General features: G+C 46.1%; 1 protein-coding gene across 1 annotated transcript in view; it reads right to left on the bottom strand.

Annotated features, from left to right (window-relative positions):
- The window catches only part of ANTXR1 (ANTXR cell adhesion molecule 1), a 278540-nt gene that overhangs the window by 128344 nt on the left and 133684 nt on the right, over positions 1–16512 (bottom strand). Inside the window, exon 11 of the mRNA XM_033949187.1 lies at positions 12496–12565. Coding sequence (XP_033805078.1) covers positions 12496–12565 — 70 coding nt within the window. The remainder of the gene's footprint in view (positions 1–12495; positions 12566–16512) is intronic.

Below are 16512 nucleotides of genomic sequence, written 5' to 3'. Positions count from 1 at the left end.
TAACCCAGCATATATATATGTACAGAGAATCTAGTTCCAATATCCATATCTCATTTCCTCAGAAACTGACACAACAACAAAATCACCAAATAAAAACAAATGAAATGAAAATAAAACTTTTATGGCCATCCCTACTTATTCTCATCTGATCTTTACACAGCACACAAGGCATTATCCAAAAGCCAAATAGAAAAAAGTGATCACCAGGCAAGAAGTTAATGAGGGCACCTGGTTTTCACAGGCAAACTAGGCAAATGCCTAGGGCCCAGCCTTTTGGGCATGCCATGCAATGTTATGCTCAAATATACTGGAGGATTTTTGCTCTTGCAAATCAGTCATTGCCTGGTAGAGAAGGGCGGGGTGGGCCGGAACCACTGCTGCCTGCAAAAGTCTTTCTCTCTATCCTGCACCCACTCAGCTTTGTCTTGCAGCCAAGAGGAATTGGCAAGCAGTGCTTCTCTCTAGCTGCTGGCTTCTCTTCTGCTTGCTTTCCTTTCAAGTCAGGACTGCACGTGGTCCCGTGGTCTCGTAAGACCCGCTAACTCTGCAGGATTCTGACTGAAGAGGTCAACTACTGTAGCATTGGTGGAGGTAGCTACAGATAAGAAAAGCTGCCAGATGACTCCAGTCTGTTGGAAGGGATCAGGTGGAGGAGGTGAACGAATGTGATGGTGTTAAAGAGGTAGAGAATGACACAGGGACAAATTTATCCTCGTCCCTGCAGGATCTATCTCCTTCCTCTCCTCCCCCCCCCCCTTCCCCACGAGTTCTGTCTCTGTCCCTGCCCCATCCCTGGAAGCTCTGTCCTCATCTGCACAAGCCTCAGACACTTATGATTTTAAAGTGTTTGAGGCTTGTGCAGATGAGGACAGAGCTTGCAGGGATGGGACAAGGACAGAACTCATGGGGATGAAGATAGATCCTGCAGGGACAAATTTGTCCCCAAGTCATTTGGGAGAAAAGATGGAAGTGATGTGATTATATCAGAGGGGGTGGTGGTATGATTATGATGGGGGGGGGCAGGAAGATGAGGGAGTGATATGAATATGTGTATGGGGGCTCTTTAAGTAACGTAGGAGTCGGATGACAACAGCGGCCACAGGGGACAATAGTGCAAAACATGTCGGGTCATTCCCTCCCGGGTCATGCATACTGAGCTAAGCTAAGTTTTTTGAACTTTTATCAAGTATTATTGATTAACTTATTGATTAAATTATAAATAGCACGAGTAAAGGTTAGGTTATACGAAATATTTTGCTGGGCCAATGATGAAGAGCCATGTAATTCTCTCCGCTAAAAGTTTTTTGCTAGGCGGTGGAGTGGTGGGTCTGAGGCCAAAAGATAAATTAAACCTTTATTTAGAGTTGTGACAAGAGTTCTGGATATATCCTGGATTTGACATCAATATTTTGGTGCTATATGTGTGTGGGGGGACATGTGGAGGAGGAAGATTTAAAATGCATTTTTATTACAGTGGAGAATTCGATGCTTTTGTTTGCCTAGGTGCACCAAAGTATTACTCCTTTCCCGGGCCTCCAAGTGCTAGTGAGGGCAACAAATATTTCTGAACTTAATACTGTTTAATTGGTTTGTGGTCCATTTCATGGATGAAAGAGAAACCACTGCATTAAATACTCCAGCAGTGGTGGTAGTTGATTCAGGGGAAGTAATTTGTACACTCACTTTAACCAAGAAAACCAAAATAGTTTAGTAAAATAAAGAGGCAGTGTTGCATTAACACTAGCAAGCTTATTTTTGTAAACCCTTACTATGGACCCTCATTTACTTTTCTCCCTCCCTCCCCTCGTCACATTACTCTTTCTCTGCCAAACTTAGATTTCCGTTCATGGTTCCCCCCCCCCCCCACCACACTTAACCATTCCAGAAGTAGAATTTAGAAACTGCAGGGTCTCGCTGTGGATGTGGCAGCAGTAATTGTCTGTAAGGGAGCATAGGGACTAAGCAAGCATATGCTTTCAGTAGAGTTGCCAAATGATGAGAGCAACAGAGCTGCCAAGTTACCCAGTTCCAAGAGAAGATTTTAGGCCAGTTCTGGATTTCTAACAACCTTATTCTGAGCATTACAAGACCTGCTGCACTGAAGTTGATGGGTAGACTCACAGACTACAAATACTACACTGAACTTGGCTATAAGTTCAAAATCAGATCTGGCCCAAAAATCTCCTTCCTGAATCTGGGTTGTTTGGCAGCTCTGGAGTAGTGTGCTGAGAACCAAGAAAGCTGGGCATGTCATTTGCACTCTTTATTGCCTCTGATAGAGAGTGACATGGGAAAGGTTACTGTGGTAAAAGTTTTTGAGAGTCCCCCTGGAATGCCGCGGTAACGGTAGACCGTTCCGTGGTAGTGCCATGGGAATGGGGATTGTTATTGTGGCATTCCCACAGTAATGGGGAAGAAGTATCTGACGGATGAGATTAAATGCAACTGCAAGAGAGGCAACACAGTTATCATGGGAGACTTCAATTATCCGGGGATAGACTGGAACCTAGGCACCTCCAGCTGCAGTAGGGAGACCAAGTTCCTGGATGCTGTAGGCGATTGCTTCCTGGAACAACTCATCAAGGAAAATACGAGAGGAAATGCCATTCTGGACTTAATTCTAAATGGACTATGAGGACCGGCACAAGGCGTAGAAGTAGAATCTAATCTAATCTTCTGAGCAGATCGCGAATGAGCGAGTCCACCGTTCGCAAATTGCGAATGGGCGGGGGAACACTGTAGTTCTGTGAGCAGTGTTAGGGTGGCAAGTGTGGTAGTTGTGAACTGAGTTAGGAGCGGGTTTACATTTGGGTAAAGATAGAGTAAGAGTGTAATTGAGTGAGTTGTGTTCAGATAGAGTATAATTCTGTGAGTATCATGTTTTCAATAGCAGGGACAGGCAAGCTCTGCAGGACTCCATGGAATCTGTCTATCTCTGGCTATTGAAAACACTATTGAAGTATCACCCCCCCACTGGCAGGAAGATAGTTGGAGAACTTCTGCAAGCTTAGAGGGAACATTGCTCCACCCTAGGAAAATTGACCCCACAGTAGTGAGCATAAAAGTTTGTGCAATTAGGCTAGGGTGGTGGTTTCCAAACCTGCCCTGGATGAATCCCATGCAAAAAATTAAGATCTCTGAATAAGCAAACTAGAACTATCTTTGCTTCAAAATGGCAACGAGTTAGCAAACTCGTTGTATAGGATCTGGTGATTTCTTAAAGATTATATTATGTGAACAAAAATAGACTTAGTTCTTAGGGTGTTCACATAATATAATCTTTAAGAAATCACCAGATTTAAATTAAACATAAGTGCATACACAATGACTGGATGGTGGGTCCTGATATAGCAGGGGTCTCAAAGTCCTTCCTTGAGGGCCACAATCCAGTCGGGTTTTCAGGATTTCCCCAATGAATATGCATGAGATTTATGTGCATGCACTGCTTTCAATGCATATTCATTGGGGAAATCCTGAAAACCTGACTGGATTGCGGCCCTCATATGGTCCTTGGTAGATTACACACTAGAGAATGACACGGGGAAAAAATCTGTCCCCGTCACTGCACCGTCCCCGGCCCACAATCCTCTGCACCGCCCTGTCACCGCCGTTCCCTTCACCGCCCCGTCACCGTCACCGCCATCCCTTTCACCGCCCCGTCACCGCCACTGCCATCCCATTCACCGCCCTGTCACCGTCCCCGTCTAGCACCCATCTTCTTCCCTCCGCTCTCCCATAGTCTGGCATCTGTCTTCTTCCCTTCCAGCGTCTTCTCCCCACTCTGCCTTCCACATTTCCTTTCAGGGTCTGTTCCTCTCTACCCTCTTTCAATGTCTGTTCTATTCCTTTCCACCACCACCCTTCCCTCCCTCCTTTACCATCTGTTCCTTTCTACCACCCTTCTTTCATATCTTCTATCAGTCCCCCCACCATCACTAGCAGTCTCTCTTCTCCCTTACCATGAGCAAATAGAACTTCTGAAAATTGTATTGCTGAGGCATTATTTCTAGTACGCCTTTTTTTCCAGATGGATAATGACATCAATTTTATAATTCTTACTGTCTGCTCTGATTTCATTCACAATTTGGTTTGTGTTTTGTACCTGAGGATTCCATGAGGCATTTAACCTTTTCCTGTCTCTTCTGTGATTTCAAGTTGATTCCTTCAATAATGGAGTCTCAAGGCAGTAGCAGTTTTCTATTTTGGTCTCTTTTGACATTGTTTAAGGGATTTCTTGTACATTTGGTGCTGGTCTTCTTTGATGAGGCCACTTCAGAATCTATTTCCAAGGAAGAGAAACTTTTTCCCTTTCACCCCCTCCTTCCTTGTGTGAGCCGGAACACGCGGTCCCCGCAAGCAAGTAATTTTATATCATTTTCATTCTATTCATTCATAGAAATTAAAGTCTAGATAATGCCAGTCACATAACAAAACATGATTTTACAAAAATAATTCCCTGCACAGTCAAGCCTGCAAGGATTACTAGATGTCTTTCAGCAGCTCCCCTCCCTCCCTCTTACCTTTGTGGCCAAGTCAAAATGATCTACCAACAATAAAATTTTAAAAACACAAAGCACGCTGTATGCAGAGAAAATGTTAATTATCATTTATATTCCGCGGGTTTTCAAAGAGGTCAAGGCAGATGACTTTATGCAATGTCACCTCAGTAACAACTATACAAAAATAGACAAATATTCCCCCTCTCTTTTTACTAAACTGCGATAGCGGTTTTTAGCACTCCACACTGCTCTCGACGCTCATAGGCTCCCTGCGCTAAAAACCGCTATTGCGTTTTAGTAAAAGGGGGCCATAGTGCAAAATATAGACAGCAGATATAAATTCTCAAAACGGACACATTTTGATCACTAAGTTGAAAATAAAATCATTTTTCCTACCTTTTTGTCTGGTGATTTCATGAGTCTCTGGTCCTTCTTCTGGTCCTTCTTCTTTCTTCTCCTGCCCCCCTCTTTCTTTCTCTCTCCCCCTGGCTCCCCTCTTTACTTCTGCCTTTCTTTCTCTCTCCCCATGGCCCCCCTCTTTAATTCTGCCTTTCTTTCTCTCTCCCCCTGGCCTCCCTCTTTATTTCTCTCTCCCCCTGGCTCTCCTCTTTCTTTCTGCCTTTCTTTCTCTCCCCCTTGACCCCCTCTTTATTTCTGCCTTTCTTTCTCTCTCCCTCTGGCCCCCCTCTTTATTTCTGCCTTTCTTTCTCTCTTCCCATGGCCTCCCTCTTTATTTCTCTCTCCCCCTGGCCCTCCTCTTTCTTTCTGCCTTTCTTTCTCTCCCTCTTGACCCCCCTCTTTATTTCTGCCTTTCTTTCTCTCTCCCCTTGGTCCCCCTCTTTCTTTCTGCCTTTCTTTCTCTCTCCCCCTGACCCCTCTTTATTTCTGCCTTTCTTTCTCTCTCCCCCTGGCCCCCCCTTCTTTATTTTTTTCCTTTCTTTCTCTCTCCCCCTAGCCCCCACAAAGCCATCGTGCCAATTTCTCCACTTCCACGATTCTTTCCCTACCCTCACCCCCAAGCCAGCAGCCGATTTCTCCCTGCTCCTTCCCCGATGTCCTGATGTCCTGAACTTCATCGGGCAGCAGCAGCATTCACAATTCACTGCTGTTGCCCGCTTCAGGCCTTCCTCTCTGTCGGGTCCTGTCTTCATGAAAACAGGAAGTAGGCAGGACCCGGCAGAGAACAAGGCCTGAAGCCGGCAACAGCAGCGAATTGTAAACGCTGTTGCTGCCCGAAGAAGGTAATGGAGCACCGAGGCAGACTGCTTCTCCCCCCCTCCCAGCCGAACCCCCGCTGACCCTCCTCTCTCCCCCCCCGTGAACCTTTCCGACCCTCCCAGTGAGAGCAGCAAACCTCCTTCGCGGCTTTCTCCTCCCTCTGCCGCGTCACTGATGACGTCATCAGTGTTGCGGCAGAGGGAGGAGAAAGCCGACGCTACTGGAGGGAGGTTTGCTGCTTTCGCTGGGAGGGTCGGAAAGGTTCACTTGGGGGGTAAGATAGGAGGGTCAGCGGGGGTTCGGCTGGGAGGGGGGAGAAGCGGTCTGCCTCGGTGCTCCAAGGCCTGGCGCCATTACCTTTTTCGCCCCTCCCGCCCCCCCCTTTGTAAGCTACTGCTCTCCTTAGTTTGCCGGTTTTCTTTTTCGGCGACCGGAACGCTTTCAAAGAGCCGCGCATGCGCGGCTGCTCAAAGTTCAATCTTCTGCTCTGCTGCAACTTCCTGTTTCCGGTTGGATCAGAGCAGAAGATTGAATACTGAGCAGCCGCGCGTGCGCGGCTCTTTTGATAGCGTTCCGGTCGCCGAAAAAGAAAGCCGGCAAACTAAGGTGAGGTGGAGAGAGGAAGCTGGTTAAACGATCGAGCCGGCGTGCGGGTGGGGGCTACGGGGACCGCACGATCCTTTATGCCTCACTGCGGTGACAAAACCATTCACCGCTCCACGGGGCGGTGATGGCCTTGTCCCCGTCCCCGCAGAGGCTGCTAATTTTCATTCCCCGTTTTTGGCTGGTTACCCGCGGCTAAACGCGGTAGCCACGGGTAAACCGCCACCGTGTCATTCTCTATTACACACTTCTGAGTGTATGTTACTCCTATACAACAAATTAGCTAACTCGTTGCCATTTTGAAGCAAAGATAGTTCTAGTTTGCTTATTCAGAGATCTTAATCTTTTGCATTGAAGTCTCTTTGATCTCTTCACTCATCACTTTAAATTGTATTGGTATTCTCCCTTACTTATACCTTTGACTAAATCTGGATGAATCCCAACCAGTGAGCTTTTCAGGAGGAAATATTTTTTCACTCAGAGAATAGTTAAGGTCTGGAACGCATTGCCAGAGGTTGTGGTCAAAGCGGATAGCGTAGCTGGTTTTAAGAAAGGCTTGGACAATTTCCTGGAGGAAAAGTCCATAGTCTGTTATTAAGACATAGGGGAAGCCACTGCTTGCCCTGGATCGGTAGCATGGAATGTTGCTACTCTTTGGGTTTTGGCCAGGTACTAGTGACCTGGATTGGCCACCGTGAAAACGGGCTACTGGGTTTGATGGACCATTGGTCTGACTCAGTAAGGCTATTCTTATGTTCTTATCCACAATGAATGTGCATGAGATACATATGCATACAATGGAAGCAGTGCATTCAAATCTAGCTCATAAATATTAATTGTGGATATCATGAAGAACTGACTGGCTGCAGTTCACCCAGGCCAGTTCTGAGAACCACTGGGGTAGGATGTAGCAGAGACAATGGCAGGGAGAGTAGTACTGCAGTACTGCAATGGACCAACAGATGATTGGAAGGTTTCATGTCATAGGGGGGGGGGGGGGCATTCTTATAGGCAATAGAGAATGACACAGGGACAAATTTTTCCCCATCTCCGTGAGTTTTGTCACTGTCCCGATCCCTGCCCCATTCCTGTAAACTCTGCCTTAACTCCACAAGCCTGGAACACTTATGATTTTAAAGTTTTTAAGTCTTGTGCAGATAAGGACGGAGCTTGCAGGAATGGGGCAGGGACAGGAAAAGAAGTTGCGGGGACAGGATGGGAAAATGAGCTCCTGTGGGGACGGGGAAAAATTTGTCCCCATTTCATAGGCAACTCTAGAAACCAAACCAAAGAAAAAGATTTTCAAACCGGATTGCAAGGGAGTTGACGAGACAGCAAAAAACAAAACAGAGGCGAGACTAAGTAAAGGAGAAGCAAAGGTGAGGACTGCTTCAAGAGAACACAAGAAACAACTTATCCTTGAATCATAATATAGTGTGCAATTGGCATGACACCTCTACTGTTACTAATGTTCAAGGACTGTAGTTTGAACTCTAGAATATGTAAAGCCCGATACAACTCTACATAGTAACATAGTAACATAGTAGATGACGGCAGATAAAGACCCGGATGGTCCATCCAGTCTGCCCAACCTGATTCAATTTAAATTATTATTATTATTTTTTTTTTCTTCTTAGCTATTTCTGGGCGAGAATCCAAAGCTTTACCCGGTACTGTGCTTGGGTTCCAACTGCCGAAATCTCTGTTAAGACTTACTCCAGCCTATCTACACCCTCCCAGCCATTGAAGTCCTCCCCTGCCCATCCTCCTCCAAACGGCCATGCACAGACACAGACCGTATAAGTCTGCCCAGTAACTGGCCTTTTTCAATCTTTAATATTATTTTCTGATTCTAAATCTTCTGTGTTCATCCCACGCTTCTTTGAACTAATTCTGAAGAAGACAAGAAATGCATGTGCTTGTACGTGCAGCTCAGTTTGGTTAACGCCCTGCCCTGAAGGATAGCTAGCTCAACACAATAAATGTGTTGGTGGAGAACTCATTCAGAGTAGAGAAGCACTTTGGGGAAAGCATGATCAATATGCAGTGAGAAACTAGAGAATGACACGGAGACAAATTTGTCGCCGCAAAAACTCAATTTTCCCATCCCCATGAGTTATGTCGCTGTCCCTGTCCCATTCCTGTAAGCTCTGCCTTAACCGCACAAGCCTCGAACACGTATGATTTTAAAGTGGTTGAGGCTTGTGCAGATGAGGACGGAGCTTAGGCATTGGTGGAATGAGGCATTATGACATCACAGTCTGAGCTCTAGAATGTTGCCACTTATGACTTTAAAGTGGTTGAGGCTTGTGCAGATGAGGACGGAGCTTAGGCATTGGTGGAATGAGGCATTATGACATCACAGTCTGAGCTCTAGAATGTTGCCACTTATGACTTTAAAGTGGTTGAGGCTTGCGCAGATGAGGACGGAGCTTAGGCATTGGTGGAATGAGGCATTATGACATCACAGTCTGAGCTCTAGAATGTTGCCACTTATGACTTTAAAGTGGTTGAGGCTTGCGCAGATGAGGACGGAGCCTAGGCATTGGTGGAATGAGGCATTATGACATCACAGTCTGAGCTCTAGAATGTTGCTACTTATGATTTTAAAGTGTTTGAGGCTTGCGCAGATGAGGACGGAGCTTGCAGGAATGGGGCAGGGACAGGAAAAGAACTCACGGGTATGGGACGGGAAAATAAGCTCCCGCAAGGACGGGGAAAAATTTGTCCCCGTGTCATTCTCTAATGGGAACCCAGGCCGAGGAATGGTAAGCGAGGAACACATTTTACAATTTACAAGCAACCAATGAAGCAGGGGAGGGGGGGTGTGAATTAACTGAAATTGCAGTACAGATGTAAATACTCCCCACCCAGCTGGGTGGGTTCTGCACTTCATATTCATTTGCTGAATGTGACAGACCCGGATTTAAGCATCGCTAACAGATTTTGATGGGCACTAGAGTGATTTGGCTATTGCTTTGCTGCATTGGAGCCTGCAAAACATTTACGATCTGCAAATAAAACATCTTCTTACAGTTCTATCACACAGGGAAATAGTTCATGAGCATGTAAGAGACATAGTTTTCTCTGTTAATGGTCCAAAGTTTTGGAACTCATTACCATTAACGCTTCGACTAATAACTTCTATTGATAAGTTCAATTTGAAAACTTTTCTTTTCATCGATGCATATTAAGTCATAATTTAGGGCTCCTTATATTAAGCTGCGATAGCGTTTTTAGCGTTCGCAGAATTTTAGCGCACGCTAAACCCATGCTACGTGGCTAGAACTAACACCAGCTCAATGCTGGCATTAGCGTCTAGCGCGTGTGGCAATTTAGCACGTGCTAAAACCGCTGTTGCATCTTAGTAAAAGGAGCCCTTAGTTGATAGAAGGGGAAACAGAAAATAACCCACATGTACTTTTCCTTCCCTCCTTTCCTATTTAAACTTTGTAGTTCTTGTCCTCTTGACCTTAATTTCATGTATTTTTAAAGTATGTTTTATTGTTATTATTTAACAACCAAGCGCAACCTAAGGCAAATCCGAAAATACTTCAACAACAAACAATTCAAACTCTTGGTACAAACACTAATCCTAGGACTCCTGGATTACTGTAACATCCTGTACCTGTCACACCCTGTCACACCCAACCAACATTCTAAAACAATTACAAACAGTCCAAAATCCTTAGACTGATTTACTCGCTGAAAAAATATGACCACATTACCACCGCCTTCCGAGATTCACACTGGCTCCCAGTACAAGCACGCATACAATACAAATTCTACTGCACCCCATTCAAAGCCCTAAATGGAAACAGACCAAGTTATCTGAGCAGCCGCTGAAACAGCAAAAACACTCCTAGACCAAGGAGAACTCATGCACACTTTACCCACCCCCCAATCAAAGGTATACAAAGCAAAAAAATATACGACGGACTAATAGCCACCAGTGCAGTGAAACTAGACCGCCACCTCTCCAATCTGCTGACTATAACGCCAAACTACAAAACATCCAGGAAAGAATGTAAAACCTTTCTATTCAAGAAATTTGTCAAATGATCTAACTAAACCTGATGGACCCTCCAAAGATCCCGACGCATACAACATCTATTAACTGGAAATGCCCAGGCCAACTCTTGTTATAAACCGCCTAGAACTGAAAGGTATTGGCAGGATAAAAGACACCATTGTAATGTAATGTAATGTTTCTAGAATATAAGCCGCCCTGAAGGTATTCCTGAGGTGCGGGGTCGTAAATTTTTCCGTTTCAACTTTTTTATTAATTTCTTTAAGAACATCATACAATAATGCATGAAAGAAAATAAAATTAACAATCTAATATAATAAAATCCTAAGCGTGCATGCGCATTCTTACCTGCGTGTTCCGTTTTCCGTGAGCTGTAGGGCCCCGCCGGCAAGAGTGCGCATGCATGCTTTTACTCCCTCCCTCCCTCACTGTAAGTTCGCCACCGTCGTCGCCCCCTCTCCCCCCTGTGCACCCTTTTCCGGCGCACACGAACCCCCATTGACCCTCCCACCGCGAGACGCACAAACCTCCCGGCTCCAGCAGCGGCCGCATCACACTAAAGACGCTGCTTTGTGGCCTTCCCATGCTCTGATTTCCTCTGCCGCGTCTCTGATGACATTATCAGAGACGCCGGCAGAAGAAATCAGAGCATGGGAAGGCCGCGAAGCAGCGTCTTTAGTGTGACGCGGCCGCTGCTGGAGACAGTAGGTTTGACGGTCGTCTCGCGGTGGGAGGGTCAGTGGGGTCGGCTGCACGGCGGTGATAGTGGCGGGGGGAGAAGGTTCTACTGCACAGGGGAATGGCTGGCAGGCAGGTTGGCTTTGGAGGGTGCGGGAGGGACAAAGTATGGAAGGCAGTGAGGGAGAGCAGGGAAGAGGTGCTGCTGGACTGGGGGAGCAGGGAAGAGGGGCAGGGGGAGCAGGGAAGGGCTGCTGCTGGACAGGGGGAGTAGAGAACAGGTGCTGCTGGACAGGGGAAGCAGGGAAGAGGTGCTGCTGGACTAGGGGAGAAGGGAAGAGCTGCTGCTGGCGGAGGGGGGGAGAGAGTTCTACTGCACAGGGAGATAGCAGGCAGGCAGGCAAGCTGGCTTCAGAGTGTGGGGGTGGGACAAAGTCTGGAAGGCAGTGAGGGGGAGCAGGGAAGAGCTGCTGCTGGATCAGGGGAGCAAGGAAGAGGGACAGGGGGAGCTGGGAAGAGGTGCTGCTGGACAGGGGGAGCAGGGAAGAGGTGCTGCTAGATCGGGGGAGCAGGGAAGAGGGACAGGGGGATCAAGAAGAGGTGCTACTGCACAGAGAAGTGGGTTGGGGGAGGGAAATGCTGCTGCACAGGAAAATGGAGGGGGAAATGCTTCTGCTGCTACTGCACAGGGAAATGGAGTGGGGAGTGAAATGCTGCTGGTGAGAAAAGGGGGCTGGGGCTGAAAGGGAAAAGATGGGAGAAGCGGGCTGGGGGGGGTTAAAATGGGTTTGGAGCAGGAGCTGGGGCTAAAAATAGGGGACATGTGAGGGAAGGAGGCTTTACTAGCACCCGTTAATGTAACAGGCTTAAACACTAGTAATTCCATAAAAGAACTTGTAATTTTTACATGAAACAAGAATACAGAAACCCCATTCCCATCCCATCCCTCTCTCCCTCCCTATTTCTGGATGTGTATTAAGTTTTCAAACTGACAGAGACATATACATAAATTATTTGAAAGATCTTTTATGTAAATTTCTAATGGACCCCAAATCTCCTTAAATTTTTAATAAACTTGAAACTTGATTTTCTTCCTTTGCTGGCTGCAGGAGCAGTAAGAAACTGCAAAAGCCTCGCCTGGTGCTTATTGCTACACATCTCTGCCCCTCCACATGGAAACAAATGAAAGGGCGGCATTTGTACAGAGCCGGAAACTGCTGCTGGCTTTTGCATCGTTGCACTGCTCCTGTAGAAAGCACGGGCTAAGGATGCTGCAGCCACAAAGGTGAGGGCAACCAATGTCCTCCCCAAGCTCCTTTTGATAATTATATTTAGGGGGTGGCCTTCACCCTGCCTGGTATTTATGGGTACCAACATTTTAAATCTGTTTTGGCTCAAAGATATTCTGACAATTATGTGCGAGAAATAACATCTAAGAAAGTCTTGATGAGACCTGCAAATACTTACATTCCAACTTCATTTAAAACAGGTGCTGGACACAGCAAGTAGGTATCTTCCACTACCAAGGGCTTCTCATCTGGAAAAAGGGAGAATGGTTGCATGGAATGAGGAGCTTAGGTAAGGCAAAAAGCACAGTACAGGAACACAGTTCAACATGCCTAATACGGACCCAGGCCTACTTACTAGGAAACTGGTTTATTTTCTGGACTGGTTCCCGTACTATACTCCTAAAATTGGCTAAATCCCCCTGTGCCTGAGCCAGAAGTCTGTAACTGTACTAAGTACAAGAGCAATAATGAAATTGAGGTCAAAGATATCAGTATGAGCCCACCCTAAATCGTGGAAACCTTTTGGCTCAGGCTAAATCTCATAGGTGACGAGCACCAGACATGCGTCTAAATGAGAATAGCCTCATACATCATCAAATCTATGACCATTTTCTATAAACAAAATCATTCGTAACAAGTGAAAAAATACAGGCTTATGGTTCAGGAACAAGGGGTTTTTGTTTTTTCCCGTACTATACAACAGACAAGAGACCTCACAGCCAGATGTGGCCAGTAGTAGAGTTTATACCCTCTTAGTTCAGGTCCTGGGGTCCAGTCAATCCTCCCTGCTCTGCTCCTTTAAAAAGTTCATCTAGTCTAATATATTTCAAGGGCATTAAACTCCCTCTTTAGGTAGGTTCTAACAACCAGGAGCGAGCTTCGCTATAAGGGGAACTGTGCCTGAACCACAAAAGTGTTAGTACAAGCTGGCTAAGTAGGTACCCTGAAACCGAGTTGCCCTCCCAACTACAGACCTTTTACACTGAGAGTCTGTGCTTCTACCCAGGCAGAGCTGTCCCAGGCAACCCGCCGACCTTTGTGGCACTGACAAGCTTCTGAAAGTGAACCAAAAAGCCGGAAAATAACAAACCGAAAACAGAGCAGATCAAAAAGACACCTTCAATTTGTGTGCACAAAGAGAAACTGAGGAGCGAGAACCCAGAGCAGGGATAGAGGAGGCAGAGCCGAAAAAGGTGAATTACCCACTAGTTCAAGCCTCTTATGCCTTTTGTACTAGAATTGTCTTTTAACATTTACAAAGGAATTTCAAATGTGATGCCAGATAAGTATGGTATTTTCTTCCTGACATAGATCCCAGTTAATCTCTGGTTTTACCTCCATTGCTTTCAATGAACTGATGAGGAAGATCTTAAAAAGTAAGTATTCTTTCACAATCAAGTATAAAAACAGAGAAGCCAAGCCTCACTCTCAATCAATAGGAGTGTGTCACTGCTTTCATGAGAGGTAAGCTTAAGAAGAAAAAAGCCAAAGTAGTAATGTATTTGATTTATCACTTTTCTCTGGTACAATCAAAGGCCCTGATTCACTAAAGTCAGCGATTGTCGCTAAACCTGTTTTTAAAGGTTTAGCAATGATCGCTGCTAACCGAACCGATTCACAAAAGGGTCCACCGTGTGTTTTTCTCCTCGATTGCCCATTTTCCGATCCAGCCATGCAAATTAGTAAAACCCCATGCAAAATAGCCAAGTGATTGATTCACTTACATTGCTTAGCTATTTTGTATCGGGTTTTACGATCCTAAAACCCGACTGCTGTAGAGTTGGAAGCAGAGCCTGGTAGGGCACTGCACTTGAACATTAACACGCCCCTCCACCCCCCCCCCGGTTTATATTCGAGTCAACATTTTTTCCTCCTTTTTTTTTGGGGGGGGGGAGGTTACCTCGGTTTATATTTGGATCGGTTTATATTCGTGTATATACGGTACACAGGAAACTGCTTAGTTACCAGAGCAAATTCCCTTGATAATTCTTATACTTCCGCCTCTCTTGTCTATATTCTTCCAGAGGCCAACGAAAAACAAATTTAATTTTTGCAGTTTTTTTTTTCATTTGCAAAGCAATATGTCACTTAAATCTTTCTAGTTTTAGAACACAGATATACTTTCTGAAAAATCTCACTTTTTTTTGGCCTATCTCACTCTTTGGGATGGTCAACCATTAATATCTCTGCAAAATGATGTGCCAAAAAGGAAGGGCTTCTAAACTATATAGCTAAAGCAAGGGTGGGCAAGCTGTGGCCCACAGGTCAAATGGAGTCTGCCACGGAATTTTATACAGCCTGTGAGACCATGGGAAGTATATGCAGAAAATGTCATTGACCAGAGTTTGGTGATTTAAATACTTTTGGAAATATTTTCAGAATAACCATTCCATCATTTTTAGCTAAATAGGTTTACATATTTATCACAGAAGATCTATGGAATTCTGTGCATTTCCAATTCTGATATTATGTAATGTTGCAATCCACTAATGGTAACACTGACATTCATGAGACCCCTCTGTGTATAAAGGTTGACCACCCCTGAGCTATAGGAACTGTCAATGAGATGCAGAAGAATAATATTTTAAAAATCTAGTAGGCAAAATTCTCATAAACACAAGAACTTAGAACTCTCCACGAAACTCCATGAAGTTTATCAGTTGGCTCCATGTCATCTGGAGAAACTGAACCAGGGCTGGTTTTATCTTCACCACCCTTAAAATCCTATATTTATTTCCTTTAAAAATTGGAATAAATAGCAAAAATAGGTTAAACTCTGAGACATAAGGGGAGAGGGGGCACTGAACGTTCTCAGCCCGACCAAGAAGAAAATGATGTGGAGCCATGAAACTTACAAGTTATTCCACACTTTTCTTGACACGTTTCGTTTCAATAATATGAAATGAAACGTGTCAAGAAAAGTGTGAAATAACTTGTAGTGTCACGGCTCCTCGTTATTCTCTTCTTGGTTGAGCTGAAAACTTTTCAGCGGTTCCTCATACTGATCACAGGTGAGTTGGGGCAGAAATACAGAAAACATGGATAAAAGGTCAAGACTCAGCCAACAGTAGCGTCATCAGGCCAGGTCATGGCACCACATGCAGGGGTAGGGTTACCAGACGTCCGGATTTCCACGGACATGTCCTCTTTTTGAGGACATGTCTGTGGATCCGAACAGCTTTTCAAAACCCGGCATTTTGTCTGGGTTTTGAAAAGCCTCCTCTCACTCGCATTAGGCAGGAGGCAATCCGCGCATAGTCTCCTGCCCGACCAAATGCGCGGCTTGCCTCCTGCCCGACCAAAGCAGGCATCGGGGGACGGAGCTAGGGCGGGACTGGGGCAGAGATAGGCAGGCCTGGGGAAGGGTCTAGGGCAGGAGTGTCCAACCTTTTGGCTTCCCTGGGCCGCATTGGCCGAAAATTTTTTTTCTGGGGCCGCACAAACGCTGCAGCAAGACAAAGGAGGGAGCCGGCAAGACGGTAAACACCCGGACGCAGCAGAGGAAAACACTGCGTCGCCCTTGACCGGGGCCGCACAAAATACTTCAAGGGGGCCACATATGGCCCTCGGGCCGCAGGTTGGACATCCCTGGTCTAGGGCAGCGATGGCGAACCTATGGCACGTGTGCCAGCTGTGGCACGCGAAGGCCTTGCAGCTGGCACGCGGGAAGGTCCGCAATTAAGATATGCGGCGCGGCGGGAGGCGAGTGTGCCGGTGTCTACTTTGCAGCTCACCTGGCAACAGGGCCGGACTGGCCATTGGGAGGACCGAGCATTGTCCCGGTGGGCCGCGGCCCATCCTCCTGTGCTGGCTGCAGTCCTGTGAGTGGATGTTTAGCCTGCCTGTCTTCCCCTTAGTATCCTATGAGCCAGGCAGTGTGTGAGGGAGAAGTGGGGGGTGGAAGAGAAGCTTCACACTGAGTCTGTCACAGGAACTCAGTGAGGCTGTAGTGCGACTCCACATGTGACATCTGTAATCAGGAACAGTTCCTAGTGCTCCCATGCTAGAGAGGTGAGGATATGGGGGGATGTTAATGTGTCTAATAATGTGCTCCTCTGTAAAAACCTCTGTATCTTCCATGTTAAATTCGAGGAAATAAAAAAGCTGCTTATGATGATTGCATAGAGAAGTTCAGTAAGCTGAGAGGAGGGCTGGGCTCTCTGTGAACAACCAACACACTAATCTTCTGCGCTGT

Source organism: Geotrypetes seraphini, chromosome 6 (assembly GCF_902459505.1).
Source record: "Geotrypetes seraphini chromosome 6, aGeoSer1.1, whole genome shotgun sequence".
Classification (NCBI taxonomy): Eukaryota; Metazoa; Chordata; class Amphibia; order Gymnophiona; family Dermophiidae; genus Geotrypetes; species Geotrypetes seraphini.
The sequence above is the reverse complement of the archived record's forward strand: the minus strand, read 5'-3'. Positions and strand labels throughout refer to the sequence as shown.